The 22,046-nt window shown below is 33.2% G+C and overlaps 2 protein-coding genes across 14 annotated transcripts in view; one reads left to right on the top strand and one right to left on the bottom strand.

The window, feature by feature from the left end:
• The window catches only part of LOC135143462 (leucine-rich repeat-containing protein 15-like), a 144,787-nt gene that overhangs the window by 64,933 nt on the left and 57,808 nt on the right, over nt 1-22,046 (top strand). The gene's annotated exons all lie outside the window — the stretch shown is intronic.
• Nucleotides 1-22,046, bottom strand: part of LOC135143471 (serine/threonine-protein kinase NLK) — a 78,759-nt gene that overhangs the window by 12,026 nt on the left and 44,687 nt on the right. For all 13 annotated transcript variants that reach the window (XR_010282806.1, XR_010282808.1, XR_010282810.1 and 10 more), the window contains exons 2-3: nt 15,856-15,985; nt 9,945-10,000 (exon numbers count right to left, since the gene is read on the bottom strand). Coding sequence is in view for 5 of the 13 variants with exons in the window: in XM_064075365.1 (XP_063931435.1) it covers nt 9,945-10,000; nt 15,856-15,985 (186 nt within the window). In the remaining 8 variants the exon portion in view is untranslated. The remainder of the gene's footprint in view (nt 1-9,944; nt 10,001-15,855; nt 15,986-22,046) is intronic.

Raw genomic sequence — 22,046 nt, 5'->3', positions numbered from 1 at the left:
AAAAATGCGACTCTCTCGAGTTTTGTATTTTTATTTTACGGCGCAGTAGTCTGGTAGTACTATACACAATAAGGAAGTAAGAAAACAAAATAGATTTAGAACCACATTCAATTAATAAACACCTACTGAAAATCACGATGATCTCAAAATAAACAAAAACGCGTGGTGCCAATTTAGTATAAACTAATACGAATTGTTTGTAAATTCGGCAAGTAAAAATAAATACAGACGGAATTTATTTTTGCTAAATTAACAAAAAACCCCATCACCACCTACGAAAAAATTCCAACAGAAAATGAACTACTCAATAAATTCTTGATTCAACTGACTACATTAAAAATTTACACAATAAAACGTCTTTATTTTGCTACAGGCTATACTTTGTTAAAAATTAATATTTAAATACAACGTAAAGTAAATTTATGTAAATTTTGTATACACCACCACCCGAACTAAAACTGGCATTAGTTATAGTTCAAGCGTTAAAAATTGATTTTTGTTGACCCGGTTATAACTTGCATGGGCGACATAATCCAGCAACAAACATAGAAATTATCACGCTTATTATAAAACTATCAAGAACGTGGAATAAAATGATCCGCAAATGGTTATTTCTCGCAATAAAAACCATTAAACATTTAACTGCCATCACAGCAAGATGATTAACGTCGATATAATACTATAACATTAATAAGCTTGTCAAAATAATTTTTATCAGTGAGAAGAACTAACATTTTGCAATAAGGAAGTTGTTGCTTTTATTAGATGGCAGAACCTCCGGTGAGTCGAGTGACTTCTCCGTCCACACCCATGCACTTACGGTACAACTATTAAAATAATTAGTCTTGTAGTTACTTATTCTAAAAAACCATTTCCCTTGAAAATTAGTGAAAACAAGAATGGTCCAGATTTTTCAAAGTCTTTTGGTAATAAAAAATTGATTACATCTTGTGGTGTCGAACCAAGGCGAGTTCAAATTTATTATAATCGTGCTATGGAATAATGGAGCAGATCATTATAACTAGGTCAGCGCATGGCATTGGCCTATTCGCTGTTTATATTAGAGTTTGAAAAATGGGATCGGACCTGGATAAAATTAGTTAACAAGGGTTTACCTATATTTTAACCGACCCAGGTCTGAGTCCGACATTGCTATTTTGTTCTTGAAGCTAAATCAATACAGAGAACTGTTCATGGAGTGTCATGGTCAGGAAAAGATGATCCGTATTTATAACAAAAAGTTACTTAACGCCGTTCAATTTATGCACAGATAACGCACTCCGAAACAAAGGGCTGATGGCTGGACTTTGTTGCAATGGGCGGTGATTCGTTTGGAATTATCAGTCGCGTGCTACGTTGTGGTCTTAAGCAATGTCATTGTCATTCAGGCGGTTTTGCACCAGTTTAAACTGTCATGTTGATTTAACACCGTTTTAAGAAATTAGAATTTGCTCATTACAGTTTGACAAAGACAAACGCCACCAATGTTTGCGAACTATTAAGAAAGGTCTTCAAATATTGACACGACTTTCCCTTTCGATAATTTTCGCTGATACGGAACTGATAAGGAGCGGATTTGGAAACGCGTACCCAGTGTACATCGGAGGTGAAACGGCAGTTTTGTTGTTGAAATTCTTTCGAAATATTTTTGACACGTGTTGTTTTTCAACAATTTTGAAACGCAATTGCATTGTCGTGCAGTTTTTATGAACCGAGAACAAATGAATGTGTATATTTAACGCAAAACAGACGTCAGGAGTTAAAAATGTTCCGCTCTTTCATTTTATTGTGCTCAATAAAACGGCCACCGCGTTGCGATTATTTGTCTCGTGTTACTATAAATAAAAAATGTGCCATTAGAAGAAACTAAGACGAAAAAGGAAACAATTGCGAGTTTGAATAAAAAAAGTAAAGAGCACTAAATTAATACTGTAGTATTTTAAACAATATTACAAATATTAGCCCTAATAAGGCAGTTATAAGCGCTAAGAACTGGAAATAAAATTATCCACAAATTAGAAAAATACATACAGGAATGAGTAAATAATAATATTTTTAGCTTGTGTAAAGAATATTCGTGCTGCAAAAATTGATTTTCATGATAGTACACATGGTCGTTAATAACTTTGAAAAATGGTTTAGCAAAAAGCTTATCTCAGAGTTATCACACGACAACGTAACTATGAAGGATAATGTGAGCTTACTGCTCATACCAAAGGTGGTATTTCAACATTTTTTATTGAAAAAGGTAAAATTGTGTAGATAAAGCTGATATGATTGGAAGCGAAATCGGGGATATAGGAGTCTTTTTCTGCTAATCGTGCTAATCGTAATCGACTGTTAATAAATACTATGGAGCAGTGATTGCAAAAACTACGCTAATAATCACAAGAAATGATTATCATTAAAACTGTAAGTGGGGTTAAGTCAGGTAAATCGCCTCAGTTTGGTACTGCTTACGAAATCACATTATCAGCACCAAAACTCATTCATTTTTAGCACTTTTTTACCGCTTACTTTAACCATGCGTAAAATGACTTCGGAAACTGTCATTATTTGCAAAAAATTAATAAAAATGGATTTAAATAGCCGCTGGAGCGGATTAATCATTTTCAATTGACCCACATATGTAACTAAATTTTTCACACGTATTGCACATCTCCTAAATCGATATATCCGGATAATGACAAAAGTTTTTGTAACTTTTTTATTATTGCAAACTTTGAACTACAAGCCACGGGTAAAATACGTACACGAAAAAAAGGCAACACATATTTAAGCTCTCTTAATTATTAAAAAACAAAAGCTTGTATGTGCCTTCTCTTAATGCACAGTTTTGGCCGTTTTTCATTACTAATTTATACATTAATTTTACCCAAACTCTGCATGAGAAATACGCTACAGTATCCACTTGCTGCATTTTTGTTTTATTTCCGAGAATAATATATGAGGGAGCGTTTTAGTCAATACTATTTAGCCGTAATGAAAACTACAATGAGTATATATAGTGTCTACAATTAATTAATACAAATTTCAAATTGACCTCAGTAGTAAAGGTGAACAACAAATTTGTATACATCTAGAGCTCAAAAGTAGCACTTCAAACGCATAAATGTTTTTAAATTGTTCTAATTCTCCTCTTGTAACGTTATCTTTCTTAAGACTTTAACATGCAAACACAAGTGGTTTTAATTTAAGAAGGCGTTAAACGAAAAACTCTCAAGTGCATCGATATTTAATTTCTTTCAACATTAAAAGTGACTGAACATAATTCCGCACGATCCAAAACATTTTGATTCCGAGTACGCCTTGACTCAATATGTCACCAAAGCGGCAGTAGTTGCAATAAAAAAAAGTGGAGGTTAGATTGTTAACATCACGTTACTTTGAAATCAGTGATATTAGTCGCATTTACTATAAATCAAAATGTAAAAAAAAAATCATCAAGATCCCGTGTTTTATTATTTAGTCCATTAGTGATAAAATTCTGAACAAACATAGAGATTACCATTTGGAAATGGTTCCGATTTCTTCATAGGTGGACATTGCAAAACACAATCAACGAAACTATGTACTATAATCTGGCTTTTTTTCCATTTTATCACTGCATAACTTTGTAAATGATATTGTTCAATTGATTTTTGTTTTCAAAGTAGATGTTTTGCGTAATGGATAAAGGCAATTTGAAGCCAAATTTGAAAAGTTTTATATTTTGTGACCAATTATGTAATAAAATTTCTTTTGAAGTAATTGCTATTCGTAATTCTATTTTACTTTCAACAGTTGTAAATTTAAAATGATACAGGGTGAGTATGTAAGTCCTAGATATCTCATTTATTATTAAAGTCATATGGTTCTCTGACTATCGTACACTAAAATTATTTTCAATTATACAGAATGTTTTTGAGACGTAACATACAACTTAATTTTTTTTAAGCAGAACACCCTATATATTTTAACATACTCTGATAGCAGTGGTCGGAAGTAATTAATTACTTTAATTGAATTACTTTTGTAATTGCTTTTAACTCAAAAGTATTGTTTTGTTTTTCTGTACGAATCGTTTACTTGACCAGTTGGGGCTATTATACCTGTATTATATCGTTTTAGATTTTAACTCAGTAGGAAGTTAAAATCTAAAGAATGTTTAGCACAGAACTTCTTAGGAAACCATGATACATAAGCCCTTCAAATATCATTTTAACGACTTTGACATGGATTTCTCTGAAGAATAAAACTGGGATTTGGTTGGTATTCGTGGTACTATGTTATTAGTTAAACTAAAATCTATAAATATCAGTTTATCGTTTTGAAATTTGTTTTAAAACTTTACTTAACAAGAAGGAACAAAAACAACTTTGGCAAATGTTTTGTGTAATTTGTAAAACCCAATTTTTGCCAGTGGTGCATTTCTGAAGTTTTTTACAAAATATAATCTCTTTCCACATCTTTTGCTGTTGCTATTACCTGTACCCATTTTAATAGGGAAACATAAAAACGAGTTTTTTTTTTTATTTTTAACCTATTATAAAACCGTAAAAATCCCAAAAAATATAACTTTCAATCAAATCATCAAATAAAATTTAACCATATATGTATAGTTATAGTATAGTAATAGTATAATCAGTAAGCAAATAGTTCAGCAAACACTTATTTTGCAAAACTTTCGTAACTCTACATATTTTACTTTTAACAGTTATAAATTTAAAATGATACAGGGTGAGTCACTATGTGAGGGTCTCGCGATATCTCATTCATTTTTAGAGTTGTATGGTTCTTTGACTATCCTACACTAATATTATTTTCAATTATATATAATGTTTTTGAGACTTAACATATAACTTTTTTTTAATAGAACACCCTATATATGTTTACATAGTGAGATTGGCCTCTTCCAATGCTTTATAATTTTATTTTTGAAATTCCGATACGATGTTGTTATAAATTTTGGATGTTGACAATACTTCAAAAAAAAAGGGAATTAAAAAAATAATAAAAAACAAATAGCCACAAGATATTAGAAATAATCCTATTGCGATTTTTGCGATTTATTTTGTGAATAAGTAATAAGATACCGAGGAACGCGAGCTTAGTGACTCAGCTGGTATCTTACGATTATGAGTGCTGCATGGGTGGAGTATGATCGGATGCTTTTCGTGGGATCAAGTTTTTATACATAAACAGATTTTTGAACCAAAGGTAAATAACGAGTGGTCAATTGAGAAACTCATCAATGGTGTGTTTTTTATAGACGAAAACATAGCAAAAAACGCATCTGTTTTATTAATCCGCACCGTTGTGTATAATTGGCAATTGACATTTAAAAAGGTTTCATTTTAATACACGAAAAACTGAGGTTAATTTGTATCATTCCGCGTTATTAGCTGTCATTGATTAATTTTAGGTTACAAAAAATCAAAGCCCACTTGATTACTTTTCAATTGAACACCCGATAGCCACAAAATCTGGGTGTGTCTGTCTGGCTTTGTTTTTCAGCCAATACTTCTCAATTTCTCGTTAAATAGTGAACTCTCCGTTTAATGACATGTTGTCGTCGGATTGAAAAATACATATCGCGTGACGGTCGTCATGAAATACGTCATTCGCTAAGAAAATGATAATTACTTTTAACTTTCGAAAAAAAGGGACCGTTGTCTTTAAAAACATCTGGTTATCAGTCGCCAAATCTGAGACACCCGTTATAACTTTTGAAACGAGTCGCATCTCGCTAATTATAGCAGCTTTTATACGATAGGGGTTACAGTAATTGTTATTTATTCAGTTAACTGCCGTTGCCCCAACCTCTGCACCCGGAACAATCCGTCCAGCGTTTCGTAAATTCCGTGAAACGACTGAATCAGTGACAGAACAGTGGTCCACAATCGTGGGAACGTTAAACTCTTGTAAATCTGTGTAGTAGGAAAGGGCAGGATGGTGTTGGTCATCGGCATCTCCGCTTGCCAGCGCGCTACCAAGGCCGTCGGGCCTTTGTATCATCCAAACCCGAGCCCAAACACCTGACCTGCTACTCCAGGTGAAGGAACAAATCACCATGCGGAGAGCAATGCCTCCTCAGTGGCTGTTGGCCGCATCGGCTTGCCACAACAAAAATCAAATGCAATTATAGCGCACGTTTGCGCGGAAATTCCAGCAAAACCCATTCTTGCGGGTGTTAAATCCACGAAGACGTGCGCGCTGCGCTCTTTAAATTTTAATTTCGCTGCACTGAGTACGGTTGTTAACGATTTTTTACCATAGGATAATGCGATATCGCATGTTGGGCAAGGAAGTGCAACTGGGACGAGAGCAAAAAGTGAAATGCCGCAGTAAACCGAGGCTGCACAGCAAAATTCAATTAGTGAATACGAAACGGTTTCGGATTTGTAATCATAAATATAGTAGTCGTTGTCGTTGCGAGTGCTACAAACTTTGCATTGAATAACTACATGCACGTATGCAATAACACTTCTATAAAGTATGCAACACAGATTACGTGTCGGGGTACTGCGACAACAAGTTTTTTTTCATGACATTAATAAATAGAGCTTTGTGTTGTCAAACTGTTAGAAAGAACAAAAAGATAAAAACGTATTTTTCGTTGAGAATGATAGTAACAGTTGTAAGTCAATCACAAAGTCTTTAAACTTTAAATTACGATAAATTCTTTTTAGAATGTACCTCTACATTATCTCTACATAATATATTCTCGTAAAAAATGCCCGTTCTCTGTTTTAAGACAAATATGATTATTAAAAAAGACTTCACTAATAAATAATTTAAAATTGTGATGGGCTAAAATACTTTTATTATATGTTTATAAAATAACCCCGATAAACTCTATTGTTATAAATTGCGTTTCTTTTAAAAGCACTCGATTTCACGTAATCAACGCACAATTCCCAGTTTTTACGCAAAAGTCAATCACTTGTTCGGTTTATTATTGTATCACACCACCTCCGGGGCCGGTTTTGTTTTACCAACGCTAAACTCCGCTTTTAACACTTCAGATGATAATAAAACACATTTTTGCTGCGGCTGAAATTTATAAAAAGCATCGCGCTCCGACAAAGAAGCCAAAGTTATAAAAATCTGACTTTTAATTGGAATTTTTATCTCGATACAGCAACACATCAACGGGATAATGCCACCCTCCTGCAAAACAACTTTCAGGGTAGACATCGGCTGCTTTCAGTGCGTTCAGAGGATGGGAAGCACAAAAAGGGGTCTCACAACCGTTGCACAATCCCTCCTCCCTCAAACCGCGCTTCTTCTACCCCCAAATTCAAATTAGCAGCTACCAACTTGAATGCCAAAATACTATCAAGACTACGAGCCGAATTTTTCTTTCAGCGTCTGAGACGAGGTTCGAAATAAAAGTGAACGGAAAAAGTTAAGGATTATGCAGTAATTTGACTCGACATCTGTCACTTGAAAGAACTCTATGTACGTCTCAACGTATTTAGTGCTTAAAACTCGAATATTCATAGATCGAACAGACGTGTTAATATTGCGGTAAATCGTAGCCAACGTAGTATTAGTGCACTATTTAGTGGTCTGATACTAGTGCAAAGTGGCGTGCGTATTTATTGTGTATGTTTTTAAAAATTAAATCTCAAAAATATATCATACTTTCGACACGTTCTCGTGCATGTTGAGTGTGTCCTCAATGGGTTTATTCATATTAACGAGTAGTCATTGTTTTTCCACGAGATGTCAACGATCACCCTAATAATATGCAGTTCGCTTTTAGACTAAGCGACGCGTTTAGAATTAAAATCACGTGGCGCTTGTAAAGTCTATAAATCAAAGTGACAACCAAAAAGAAAAAAGATTCTTTCAAAGCATGTACTTAGAAAAACTACAGGACCGAAAACCTTAAACCGATTCGAAAACTATAAATTGCGGACGTCGTATGTTAGTTACTGAGAAACCACCTGTTACTCCCTTTTCGTTATAATTCTTGCATATAAAATCCCTTTGTTCGAATTTAGTCACCATTCCGATTTGTACTATCAATGGTCTTATTATAGTGATTCCAATTACTCGAGGTTGCTCTTGGTATAAGCAAGTGGGCGCGCTATAACTAGTCCAATCTAACGGCCGATTGTCTATGCAGTAAAAGGACTGTAATATCCAACGGCTGTATTCAGTTTTACACACGTGTTATGTGACGTCACACCCTTCGTTTTGCCCCACCCTCGGTGTTCTCCACCCCCTCTTAAGACCATAGGTGCCGCACAGCTGTGCGATAACGAGGCAAAATAGGTCATACGAGGTTCGTTTGCGTACACTAAACGCACAACGTTTGAATTTATTCGTAGAAACTTCCCATTCCGTGCGTTATAAAATTCACGAGATTATATTTTTAGAACTAAAAAGTAAAAATTACGGTTAATAGGTGTCGAAACAATCGAGTGGTGATAAAGTAACGCTTAAAATTGATTGCTTCACTTATATAGATCGAGTAGTTCTAAAGCAATCGGTGCTCGCTTCCTGATCAACAAAAGCCCGGTTGCTGATCGATAAAACCCTGCTTCCGAATCGATTATTTTCTTGAATAAAAACTAATTTGTTTGTTTAATTTTGTGTTACTTAAATTTTCGTTGGTTGTCTATGTTAAGTGTATTTAACTACATGCAACACTCTTAAGAAGTTAGATTCAGTATTTTGCTAAAATACACCCAGTTTCATTACAGAAAAAAATCTAATAAAAACTTTTATCATTATCTGTACACGAGGATTTTATGAATTGCGTAATTTTTTCACCCTGTATGATAGAACACCCACGATGTTTTCCACCCCCTCGCCTTAGGTGACGCACAACTCCGCCACAACGAAGGCAAATAGGTCATAAGCTCCGTTTGCGTTTGCCGAACAGCAACGTTTGAATTTATTCGTAGAAATTTACCGGACAGGAACTCGGCAAAAAGCGAATAAAAGCCACAGCAGGAAGCGGCGATGTAAAGTAAATTTCAAACATTAATAATATATTAAGGTATTAATGTTTCTTTGAAGGCTTTACCGGGAACAAAGCGGCGGTTTTTGATACAACTTGACTTTTTAAACGATTTTTTGTACATGTTTTAAGCCATATTTATCTAATTTGACGTGGATAATATGAGTTTGGAATCGTTCGACGTTAATGTCCATATAGGCGTTTATTTCTTTCGCTACCATAAATCTCTATCTACATTTATGCTCGCTTTTCGAAATTTCCCACAGCAAATGTTGGAACGGATGCTGCTAATGGCCCGGACAGACTCACATGTGTCTTCCACTACGTACAGGTGTTCCTATATGTGCGCGTAATTGGGTAACAGAATGTGGTAAGAGATGACTTTTGCAAAAAATAATTGGAAGGATCAGAAACACTCGTGAAGAATTTGTTACATGCTTTATTAAGAGCGATAGGTTCAGCAATAAAATGTATGTTAATGACCTAGAAATGGTATAGATAACGAATAAGGTTAAGGGCAGATTTGATAGTCGCGGCGAAACTAAATTTAATTTTAATAAAGACACCTACACCATATAGATGAAAAATTAAAACTTCTATGGGAAAATTTTACCGATTCCATCAGCATAACTCCGTCAAGTTTAATTTCGCTTCAACGAGGTAAAAGTGCACGTTCTCATTGCCCGTACGTTCTTAATAAGCGGCACTTTGTCAATTAACCCCCCTTTTAGCGCCGCCACTGTCCATAATGCTGCACGTAATAATGCATTTAAAGCATGGTACGTATATCTAAATTATGTATCTTGAGCGCTGCTAGTGAATGAACCACTGAATTCACTCATTTAATAGCCAATTAAACGTTAACGGAAGTTGTAAATTAAAAACTCAGCATTGAGATGATTTCGACCCCAAAGGTTAACATTTCCGATGGGGGTTAACTACCAATATAAAATTACTAGTGTATACAAGTATGTCTCAAAAAGGATACATTTCCTGGAAGAAATCTAAATGAGGCGGTTGGAGGATATCTAAGGCGGACAGAACCTGAAAAAAACACATAGACACATATACAAAAACGAAATAAAGATTCGAGTTGGTTGAACGTTCAATAAGACTTGTTGGGTCAGGAAATTTTGCACGGTTTGACTCTTTTCGAATATTCTTGAAGTTTTCCCGACTCTTTTCGAATATCCTTGAAGTTTTCCCCAGGTAGTTATTTTAGTTTTTTTTTTTTTTGTTTTTATTCAATCCTTGTCGTTTACGGTTTACCTCTGGTGAGCAACTTTATATCCTGTATTAAATTTTTTTCTCAATCTAAAAATATAAACAAGAAAATCGAAAACAATCTTTAAAAAATACATTTTAATTAAAATTGACATATTTCATAGAATTAGCAAAGTATATCAAAGAAATTATTTTAGTCGACTTCAATATTTACTTGTATTGAATTAAAATTTAACACCACTGTCACGTTAGCATTCGGAAAATTCGCTTTGAAAATATACAATGAGCAATAGCTTCCTTATTACCTGAAATTTAGCTAACCTGTGGAAGATAAGTTTACTGACAAGTTGAGTAATGAACAAAAATAGACCGCAAAGTGTTATGGTGGCTACAGCTTTCATGATGCCGCCCCCAAGTTTCTATTTTTAATTACAAAACTTCGATTTTTTTGCTATTTTCTGTGGGACGTTACGTTATTCACGTTTTTTGTCAGTTTAGCATTTTATGTAACATGTTGCATGAGTAAGGTAAAAATATTCGAACCCGAAATAAAAGAAAATCTGCATTTATTTGTTTGTATCAATAGTTATTTCAAAATCATACACCTATGCGTTGGTATAGGTTTTAATGATGTTCTTGAGAAAATTACGTTTTTTTTATGCAAAATTATAGCAAAAAAAAGCTATATGTATTGTGTATAAAAGGTGGCACCATACTTTTTTTAGTCTACTTCTGTATGCTACGAAGTTGTCATTAAATTTAGTTTTTACTGCATACCGATATCTCAACTAATACAGAAGAGAATTTGAGACATTTGCGGTATCTGAATGTGCATATAACGGGTGTTTGGAAAATGGCGGATTAACTGTTCAGTACCAAAAAAATAATAAAAAAATTCTCTATGTTGTAGATTACTAATGAAACGTAATTTTATAAAAGTAAAATTGGCAACACTGCACGCACCTAATGCGTGAATTCCTTCGGCTTACTTTCTGAAATCCACCTTTTATTTTTTTTTAGGACAATAACCGTAACAACCAATAGTCACTAATCGTTGCGAATTATTATTAATAAAACAAGATGTTATTTTGTATTAATAAATAAACCAAAAAAAAAAAAAATTAATAAGACATTTATAAATTATAAACAAAAAAAAAAAACAATAGAAGAAAAATCCATTAAAGCATAACCAATTAAAGAGAAGATGTTCAAAATTCCAGCCTTGGACATATAAGTAAGTAAGCTAAGTTTAGCTTTTTTCTAGTTTTATGAAGAAACACTAGCCCCGCCCACCCACCCCTTGATCATTCGACTGACTTCTCTTAATATTGTTGAGACAAAAGTTGTATTGTTTTTTGGGTAACGTATTAAAATTATTTTCGACTATTCATAGTGTTTTGTTTTTGAGATTTTTTATAGAACACCCTATATATTTTTACACATTCTTATTAGCCTCTTCGTAGGCTTTATAACTGTGATTTATTTTTCAAATTCCGTTGCAACGTTGAACCGTTATTCCAATTATTTTTAATTTTAATTAGTAATATGTACAGGGGTTTACAAAAAAAAAAAGGTTATTGTGAAGATCTATGTTGCATTATTTTATGGACAAATAGACAAAGGTATAAGCTTTGTTATGGTATCAATTGAATAAAACTTTAATATAGTTTTCTTTTTAATAAAATTTATTTAAAATTTACAATTTTCAATCAAATCGAAATATCGATATTTCAGTTTGTTTCAAATAGAGCACCCTGTACTTTTTCTAGTATCTGTTTTCTTTCATGCAATATGTCGGTGGGATCCTTAAAAAAGTAAACAATCTTAATAACAAACAACTTTAAGGACCAGTTTATACAATATTTTAAGTGAGATTAAGTTAATCTCTAAATGCCTGATTGACCAAGAGTCGGTCACGTGCTACTTTAACCCCGAGTTTAACCCGTATTAAAATTTTTATCGGAATCAAATATTTAATTGGGTTTCTGTAAACCGGGTCTAAATGTAGAAAATAAAACACAAAACAACAGAAATATCGATACATATTTGGAAAACATTTTTTAAAATAATTATTATTAATTCCCACTCCCACTCGACAGGAAAAAATAATTAGTCCCGCCCACCCACCCTGTGTCCTTTTCAGTAATTGATTTCATCTGATCCGAATGAAATAAATTATCTGATACTGAAGAAAAATAAAATCAGTCGTTAGAATGAAAAGAGGGGTGGGTGGGTGGGGGGACTAGTGTTTGCTAAGATGAGGCTGATTTTGGCAAATGACATATCCTCTAAGAAAATAGAGGGTGGGTAGGCGGGGTTAGTATTGATAAGACTGATTTTGCCACTTTTGACATATTTCCGAAAATTAGTTCAAGATATTTTCTTGTAGATTTCGATATCCAAAAGTCATTTTCGGCTTCATTTCTTCAAAAATTCCTACCGTTTTTCGAAAATAGCAAATTGAAAAACAAATTTTATTTTTATTTTAAAGATTAGCGTTTTTTTTCATATCGTAGATTCTTTATTACTTTCCACTCCCACTAGACAGAAGAAAATAATTAGCCCCGCCCACCCACCCTGTCTCCTTTTCAGTGATTGATTGATTTGATCTAAATGAAATAAATGATCTTATACCGAACAGAAATAAAATTGGTCGTTAGAATGAGAGGAGGGGTGGGTGGGTGAGGCTAGTGTTTGCTAAGATAAGACTAATTTTGGCAAATGACATATCCTCTAAGAAAATACAGGGTGGGTGGGCGAGGCTAGTATTGATATGAAAAGACTGCTTTTTTGGCACTTTAGACATTTTTCATCGTTTTTCAACGATTTCCGAAAATCAGTTGAAGACATTTTTTTGTACATTTCGACATCGAGAAGTCATTTTCGACTTCGTTTTTTGGGAAATTCTTGCCGTTTTTCAAAAATCGCCAACTGAAATCCAGCTATTTTAAAGATTGGCGTTTTTTTTTACTTTTTCCACATCGTAGATTCTATTATTAGTTTCCACTCTCGATAGAAGAAAATAATTAGCCCCGCCCACCCACCCAGTCTCGTTTTCAGTGATCGATTTCATCTGATCTGAATGAAATGAATAATATTATACTGAACAGAAATAACATAGTCGTTAGAATTAGAAGAGGGGTGGGTGGGTGGTGCTAGTGTTTGCTACGATAAGACTAATTTTGGCAAATGACATATCCTTAAAGAAAACAGAGGGTGGGCGGGGCTAGTATTGATAAGATAAGACTGATTTAGGCACTTTTGACATTTTCCCTCATTTTCCAACTATTTCCGGAAATTAGTTGAAGCCATTTTCTTGTAGATTTCGATATCCAAAAGTCACTTTCGGCTTCGTTTCTACGAAAATTCCTACCGTTTTTCGAAAATCGCAAATTGAAATACAGTTGTTTTAAAGATTAGCGCTTTTTTTATTTTTTTACATCGTAGATTCCATTATTAGTTTCCACTCTCGGTACAAGAAAATAATTAGCGCCGCCCACCCACCCTGTCTACTTTTCAATGATTGATTTCATCTGATCTGAATGAAATGAGTGATCTTATATTGAACAGAAATAAAATTAGTCGTTAGAATGAGAAGAGGGGTGGGTTGGTGGGGCAAGTGTTTGCTAAGATAAGACTGATTTTGGCAAATGACATATCCTCTACGAAAATAATGGGTGGGTGGGCGGGGCTAGTATTGATAAGATAAGACTGATTTTGGCACTTTTGATATTTTCCACCATTTTTCAATTATTTCCGAAAATTATTTGCACATTTTCTTGTACATTTCGATAGCCAAAAATCAGTTTCGGCTTTGTTTCTTCGAAAATCGCCAATTGAAATACAGCTATTTTAAATCTTGGCGCTTTTTTTAAATTTTTTCACATCCTAGATTCTATTAGTTTCCACTCCCTCTCGACAGAAGAAAATAATCAGCCCCGCCCACCCACCCAGTCTCCTTTTCAGTGATCGATTTCATCTGATCTGAATGAAATGAATGATCTTATACTGAACAGAAATATAATTAGTCGTTAAAATGAAACGAGGGGTGAGTTAGACTAATTTTGGGAAATGACATCCTTAAAGAAAAAGAGGGTGGGTGGGCGGGGCCAGTATTGATAAGATAAGACTGATTTAGGCACTTTTGGCATTCTCCACCATTTTTCAACTATTTCCGGAAATTAGTTGAAGCCATTTTCTTGTAGATTTCGATATTCAAGTCACTTTCGGCTTTGTTTCTTCGAAAATCTACGGTTTTTCGAAAATCGCCAATGGAAATACAGCTATTTTCAATATTAGCGCTTTTTTAAAATTTTTTCACATCCTAAATTCTACTATTGTTTTCCACTCCCACTCGACAGAAGAAAATTATTATATTATTATTTATACCCCAGTTTTATTCATACCACAATAAAGTGTGTTTTATTTATCTTTCCCCAGAATATTGTAACCCAGACATTAAAAAAAACCCTTTTGCAATTTTTTGTTTACAATGGAATCTAAATTTGTAAAAATATACAGGCTGTTAGCTTTAAACAAGTGAAACATTCAACCGATAATAATTTAAATTGTAGCCCTATGTGACCTTTGTGTTTGCGAAGAAGGCGTAATCTTGCGTTGAGACACCCTATATATTTCAATCAACATGACAAAATCTTTGCGATTTATCAAGAATTGATAAACATAGTTTTATGCCAAAGCCCTCAAAAACTATATATTTTTTAATATTTGAATCTTCCTGCCTTCCATAAATAAAATTCTCTTAACAGATTAACCTTATATCAGTTTATTAAATAATCCATGAGCAGACTCAAACGTTCACTTAACGAAGACGATAAATTCAAGTAAACACAGAATATATTCAGATAAACCTGAAAAATTTATTGAGTATAAACGAGTATTATCTGTGTACTGCAGAGAAACATTTTTTTTTGCTAAAGCTAGTGACTGGGTTTCTGTGAATTAAATCATTGCTCAAAATATTTTTTTAACTACTCCACTTAATAACGAAATGCTGCTTACGATGCAAAAAATTATAGCATTACATCAGAACGTTCCAAATATTGTAATGTTTTGGACTAGCATATTGGCTGTTTTTTCGGGTCCATTTAAAACACACAAGTGCTTAAATTTTTTGTAGGAGATTTAAAAGTTAGTTGTAATAGTGTTATTTACTGTTCAAACACTACAACAATATCAATTCCAAAGGTTTTATTTACAATGATCGTAATTTTTTTTTAAGTGGCGCCACTTCGAGCACACAAAATCCATCGCATTCTTGAGAACTGCGCAAGCTGCGAAGTGCCAATGCAGCTGCCCATGTTGCAATTCAAATCAAATCAAGACCTTTAAATTGGAGTTTGTCCATTCATTTCCATAACAAACTTTTCTAATTGAAATAATGAACAAACTAACGACTAGTTGAAACACCGTGCAAAACTCCACTGGGCCAAACAAGCCTTAATTATCGTCCCTGGAACCCCAGTCTTTCCGAGTCATTTTTAGATAACGCACCGACGTACAAAAACCTGCTGCCTGCCACGTGTTGATCCTCCGTATGTGGCAAAGAAAATATCGCATGATGCTTCGTCATAATCGATAAAATTACAAGCCACCGAACGAACGAATCAACCGATGCGGGTAGAGAAAAGTGAATTTTCAATTTCCATACTCACGTTTTCGTGTTTGAAAAAGCATAGCATTTTCAGTTCTCGAAACACTCTTTTTGATGAAACTAACGATTGGAACACATTCGGTAACTTTTTCAGGGCGACTCTTCTACCGTCACGAGGATCCGTCACAGCCCTGCAACAAAAAAAGAAATGTTAGAGGCGTTGCGTTGATGACTCCTCTTAATCTTTAAATGGAACGATAATGATTTCATCGCATTTGTCCGATTCGAAACGTACGGATTACAGGTTTGCTCGCACCTGTTTTGACAGGTGCTGGAAAGGAGTTATCTGCGTTCGACGAGCTGATTAATATGCGCGACTGCCAAGAATATGGGCTTATCGAATAGAAAATGCGATGATAAAGTGAAGTTGTGGATTGTGGTTATCTCGACGATGATAACTGCTGAGGAATTGTTTGCTGCGTTCTTCTTCGGTGCTGGATGGAAACATGATAGTGATTTATTACTGAACAATAATAAAACAAAAAGGGAGCGGGAGAGAGAACGAAAGACAGAGAGAAGGCCAGATTTTCCTTTTTGTATACTTTACGATGCCTTTTGTTTGCATTATATTATGGACCAGTTCCCGCAGAGAGTTATTCTTGCATTAGTAAATGTTAATAATTCTGATACTGTACATTTTGGACGTCTAGATATATATGGAAGCTATATTTTTTTTCAAGTGCCACTTGTTAAATATGTAATTGGCAATTTTATGGGGTTGGCAAACCTTACAACAGCTTTGATATACATGTAAATAAGTTTTGTAAAATTCGGTTGTTAATTGTTCAAGTTTTCCACATTCATTTGGGTTAGGAAAAGTGAAATTTTTCCTAACTAGAGCGGAAAAATAAAACAAAACAATATCAAACACCACTTCTCAAATTCCTTGTACGCCTTTTTATAATTTTTTTTTGATTTCTCGGCCAATAGTGAATTACTTGCCAGTGTGGCTGACTCTTCAACATCAAAAGATACTGATGAAACATCATCTTTCAACATTTTTACCTCAAAAAACACCCAAAATACTTCAAACGTTGAAAAATTGCAAAATGTTGCGTTGTTTGTTTGTATTTTCCATGACAACAAATTTATTGCATTAAAAGGGACTTGATACTTTATTATTCAATTAAATTTATAATGAAGAGTTTTTTTACCTAATTTTACAAAATCTTGTGTGCAATTTGATAGGAAAAGTGTCTTTCCACATTCACGACATGTTTTTGATCTCGACTTCGTCTCGATCAAAAATCTCATGTCTAGAATGTGGAAAAATGTCACTTTTCCTATCTTATTGCACAAATAGCTATTGTGGGACCGTGTCAGATTGAGCAGCGTTTTAGTGCAAATTAAGCTGCAAAAATAAGGGAAAATTGTTATAATATTACTAGCACATTATTTTTAATTAATAGGAATAAAATTATTAAGCTTGTTATTAGTAGTACAAAGTAGTTTCTAAAATTCCAGAGCAATTACGTACTTACGGATAAGAGTGCTCTAAAAATTGTAACTTTGGAAAATAATAATAATAATACATATAGCGTATATTTCTAACTTGTAACTCATTTTGACGTTCGTCATAACTTAACTCATAAGTGATGGGACACTGTGTGTATTTACAGTACACTAAATTGGTGTTCCATCAGTTGCGTAAACCTCCATCACATTCAGTTTCAGGGAAATTTATATGTTACCAACATAAATCAATAGACGGTGGAGCTTTGATGTATACTGTGATATTGCAGTTATTACTTTATGGTTATTATCATTTATTTTATCTATATGCAGATTGTTGTAAACATTTTTTCTTCTTCCCACCACGCCAACTTAATTTCTTTTTTGAAATATTTAACGTCACATACATGAAATTTTGGATTTTTTGTTTTTAAAGTTTTAAAAAACGTTTTTAACTTTTTTATTTCCCGAGCGTAAGCTAAGGAAGTATAGTAATCGACTCCATCGGCCGCATTGCCACTTTCATATTTTCTCGACGTGTCATGACCTCTAAAGTACGAAAAAAGTGGTATCCCGTTTCCGTCTGTCTGCCTATTTGGTGTCTGTATCCATTTTTATTAGACAAGTAATCTCTGCAATTACTGGACCAATTGTTGTCACATTTTGTATGTAGGTATATTAGGAATATCCTGTAGTTGGTTAAACGCTAACTAAAATCTGGCTAAACATCCCCACCACCAATGGGATGAAATTATCTCCACAATTTATAACAAAGTTTTTTTAAATTTTTGGACAAAATTCAAAACTGAATAACAATATTTTGCAATATAACTTTGAAATTGCAAAACCGATTACTCTTAAATCTTGTAAATATTTTAAGGTGATCGTAATCATGGTAAACTGTTAAGCAAAATTTATTCGTTTATCCCCTCTCAAAAATTGATGACGTCGTCTCAAAATTTTGCCTAATAAATCCTCATTTGGAACTTACGCCCAACATGCTTCTTTACATTTACTTGAACATTACATACACATTTTTATTTTAACTTACAAGAGTTATCATAAAAAAGTTAAATTCGCAAAACCAAATCTTATAATTTTTCGAAAAATCTGGATTTATATGTATTAACCTTTAACCAATTTTTGTTTTTTCATTTTTTTTCATTTTTCAAAGTTTCGGTTTCATAATTTTTCGTTTTTGCAACTTTAAGATCAGGTTTATGGAAAGCGAATTAAAAGTTAATCTCCATTAATTTTAATTGAGGTCCGATTTGCTATGCAATGTGCATGTTTTAACCAATCACGGGCTCATACTCTACATTTTAATCCTATGTTAAATTAATCGAGGATTCAATATTTAATTCGCTTTCCATAAACCGACCTTAATTTTATCAATTTTTCAATGTCACGCCTGCAAATTTTTCAGTTTCTCGTATATTGAATTTTTCTTTTTGAAATTTTTCAATTTTGCAATTTTTCGATATTATAATTTTTCATTTTTCGCATCTTCAGTTTCTTAATTTTTAATTTTTCGATTTTTCAGTTTTTTGTTTCCTCAGTTTTTAAGAAATATGTATTTTGCAATTACGCTCCGTTCCTTGGTCTAACAACGAGTGAAAAATTCACCACAACTGAGATCGGGGCGGGTGGGTGGGGTTTACTTTTTTTTTTAAATATATATATGTATATAGTTTTCTTTCAACAACAAGAGAGTTAACATGTTGTCAGTTTCTTGTTGGGAAAAGACTTCGTATATTAAGAAAAAATGGACAAAATATGAGGCCGGAATTTTATCATTTTCCTGTACTTGTTGAACTGTACTTTACTTCAGGGACACGAGGGAAATTTTTGTCCACTATCATAGACCAATTGCAATTGTTTAATTTAAGAATATGTATAACAAAACATGAATTAAAAATGTTCGAGTAAACAACTTTGTAAATATAAAAAACACTATTACTGTTTAACAATGTAAATGAAAATAAATCCTCTTTATTGCCCAAAACTCGCAGCAACGCGAATGTGTGTTAAAATACGTGGAAAATGAAAATTAAAATAACTCGATTAAATATAAAGCGCTTTCAAAAACTGAATAAATGTAACTTTCGATTTTTCTTTTTAGAGTTTTAATTTTAAGTAACTAAAAAACTAGGAAGGATTTTTGTTTTAATCTGATTTTTTCCCAATCCTGTTTATAAAATTAGTATGGATGGTAAAATACTAAACAAAATTTGTCTAATCATCCCCATCAACAATTTGAAGACGTACTAATCATTTTGTGTTGTAAGGGTTATCTAAATTTTAATAAAATAATACACTCCTGTAGGGGAACGAGGGGCTTGTTGTAACAGTTTTTAGGAAAACGAATATAATTTGGTATCTATTAGCTGTTTGATTTTTATAAAAGTATCTATCGGTAGTCTAACTATTCCCCTATTGGACTGAACAGGCAAAAGGTCAAAATTGTTCATCTTCACTTCACACCAGGCATTTTCTTAAAAAAAGTGCATTGTTACAACTTGCCCCGTGGTTGGGGCTAGTTGTAACAGCCATGAGACAGGTAGTACCAGTAAAAATAAAGCTGATGTTGATACATATTTAGACTTTATTTTTCAAAAATCAACACAACACTTCATTATATACAATTTTTTTTCAGTAAAACTGAAATAAACTTTTAGAAAAAGAGTTAACATTAAAAATTTGAGTGTTGTCTTCCTTTTTCTTAATATATCTGTAAAGCGATATATGGCATAGGTCAAAATTTTGGCTCGCTTTTCGTATGCTAGGTACGAGATTTGTAGAAGTGAATTTGGGATAAGTTGTAACATGTTACAACTTGCCCCAAAGCTATTGTTACAACATGCCCCGTAGCACAATTTTCTACATTTAATTAAATTTCGACAAAATTATGTGGCTTAGCGTCAAAATGTGTAAGGAATATCAAAGCTGAGTAATTTTTGAGCTACATGCAAAACTAAAAGTTTTAAATTAATTAATAACTGATACGAAAAACCAAATTTTACTAAAGCAATATTTTACATTACTTGGCTAAAACGAAACACGTGCACACATCCACTTACTGCGCTGGCTCAAGGAACAGTGGTTGTGATGACATGATATCTTATGGTGCAAGAATTAAATTCAGTAAAATACCTGACGTTAAAGAGTTTAAATTGTGGGTAAAAATTTAGTGTTACAACTTACCCCTGTTACAACAAGCCCCTAGTTCCCCTACTCGTGGTTTATGAATCCGATTTGATTTTTATCATAGTTACTTTACTTTTTTTTGTACAATATTTTCTGCGTGTATCTCCCCATGCATTAAATAGCCTTTTGAATATTTTTTTAGACTGTGACTGGCGTTCTTTATATATTTTACTTATAACTTTAGAGATTATCATAAAATAAATAAAATTTTGCAAAATCGAATTTTATAATTTTTCGAAAAAACTTGTTTTATTTGAGGGGCGAGGAAAGTTTTGTCTAGATAATTTACCAATAAAATGATGAAAAAAATTGAAAAAAAAAAAAATGGTAGACGGTTATTTCGACAGGCCTTCTCTCGCCTCTGAAGTACAATTTAACAAATGAAATCCCGCTTCCTTCAAAAATGATAAAATGTGCGAACTTTTATTTGTGATAACTTCTATACATCAAAATAAACATAGATAATACCAATAATATATACAGTATTTTTTTATGGCGGTCTTCGATATATATTTTTTAACGACACCCTATATATTTTTTAGAGATTCCTGTAGTCTGCTTTTCTGAATTCATTCATATTCCGCCACTGCCTTTGTTCCGAACGCATTATGTTACGAAAACACACTCTGTTGACTTGTTTATACTTGGTCTGAGTGCACTTTTCCACCTATGGAAGCCGATTAACAATTGCTCCAAAAATATGAAATCCTATTTTTCTCGCGAGGTTTCCCATTTGATAGTGTTTCGGTCCATATTTCAGCAAGGGCACGTATGTCAATTCCGACACGTGCAGTGTAGCACTAATAATGAAACACTGGGATGTATCGTTTTTGATTTGATCGAAAAAAAATTCTAAAATATCAGTCACAGTGTAACAATCGAACTTACTCGGAGGAAAACTTCCAGGCGGATTCATAAACCATAAGTATACGAGTATGTACACGAGTGTTTCCGTATAAAATGGTATTTTTCTAGTAAAATATCAAACTTTAGGTGAATGATTCGTAAAATTTGACTTGTGGCAAACTGAATGAAAAAAATATGATGGCTATCTTATGAATTCAGTGAAACATTTAATGCAATACCCCTCAAATACGTGTTCACACCTACTTCATGACCACACAACCCGAAACGACTATTGTATCCTTACTATTAGTAAGCAATAATTATGGTTTGCGGTTTTGACTGCATTTATAAGGAGCTTAAGTCATAAAAATTCTCTCGAACTTAGAAGTAAATACCCTCGTAATTATAAATATTAATGAGTTTTAATTGCGGATATGAAAGAAGAAAAAATAGACGACATCGCAAAAACATAGAACATTACACTATCAATAAATGAACACCTTTATAAAAAAAATCGCAGTCTTAGTCATAGTGAAAACAAATTTATAAAAAACAACTTAATTATGTGGTTACGTTCTTTCGACACCTCGTACAATAAAGAGATAAAGACACGATTGACCATTAATATTAAAAAAAGTTACGCCCTCTATTTATTACCAATCATCTACACCGAATTTAAATACTACC

The sequence above is a fragment of the Zophobas morio genome, unplaced genomic scaffold (genome assembly GCF_036711695.1).
Source record: "Zophobas morio isolate AGI-343-1 ecotype UQ-CSIRO unplaced genomic scaffold, CSIRO_AGI_Zmor_V1 ptg000004l, whole genome shotgun sequence".
In the NCBI taxonomy this organism is placed as follows: Eukaryota; Metazoa; Arthropoda; class Insecta; order Coleoptera; family Tenebrionidae; genus Zophobas; species Zophobas morio.
This window is presented reverse-complemented; position numbering and strand designations above follow the sequence as displayed.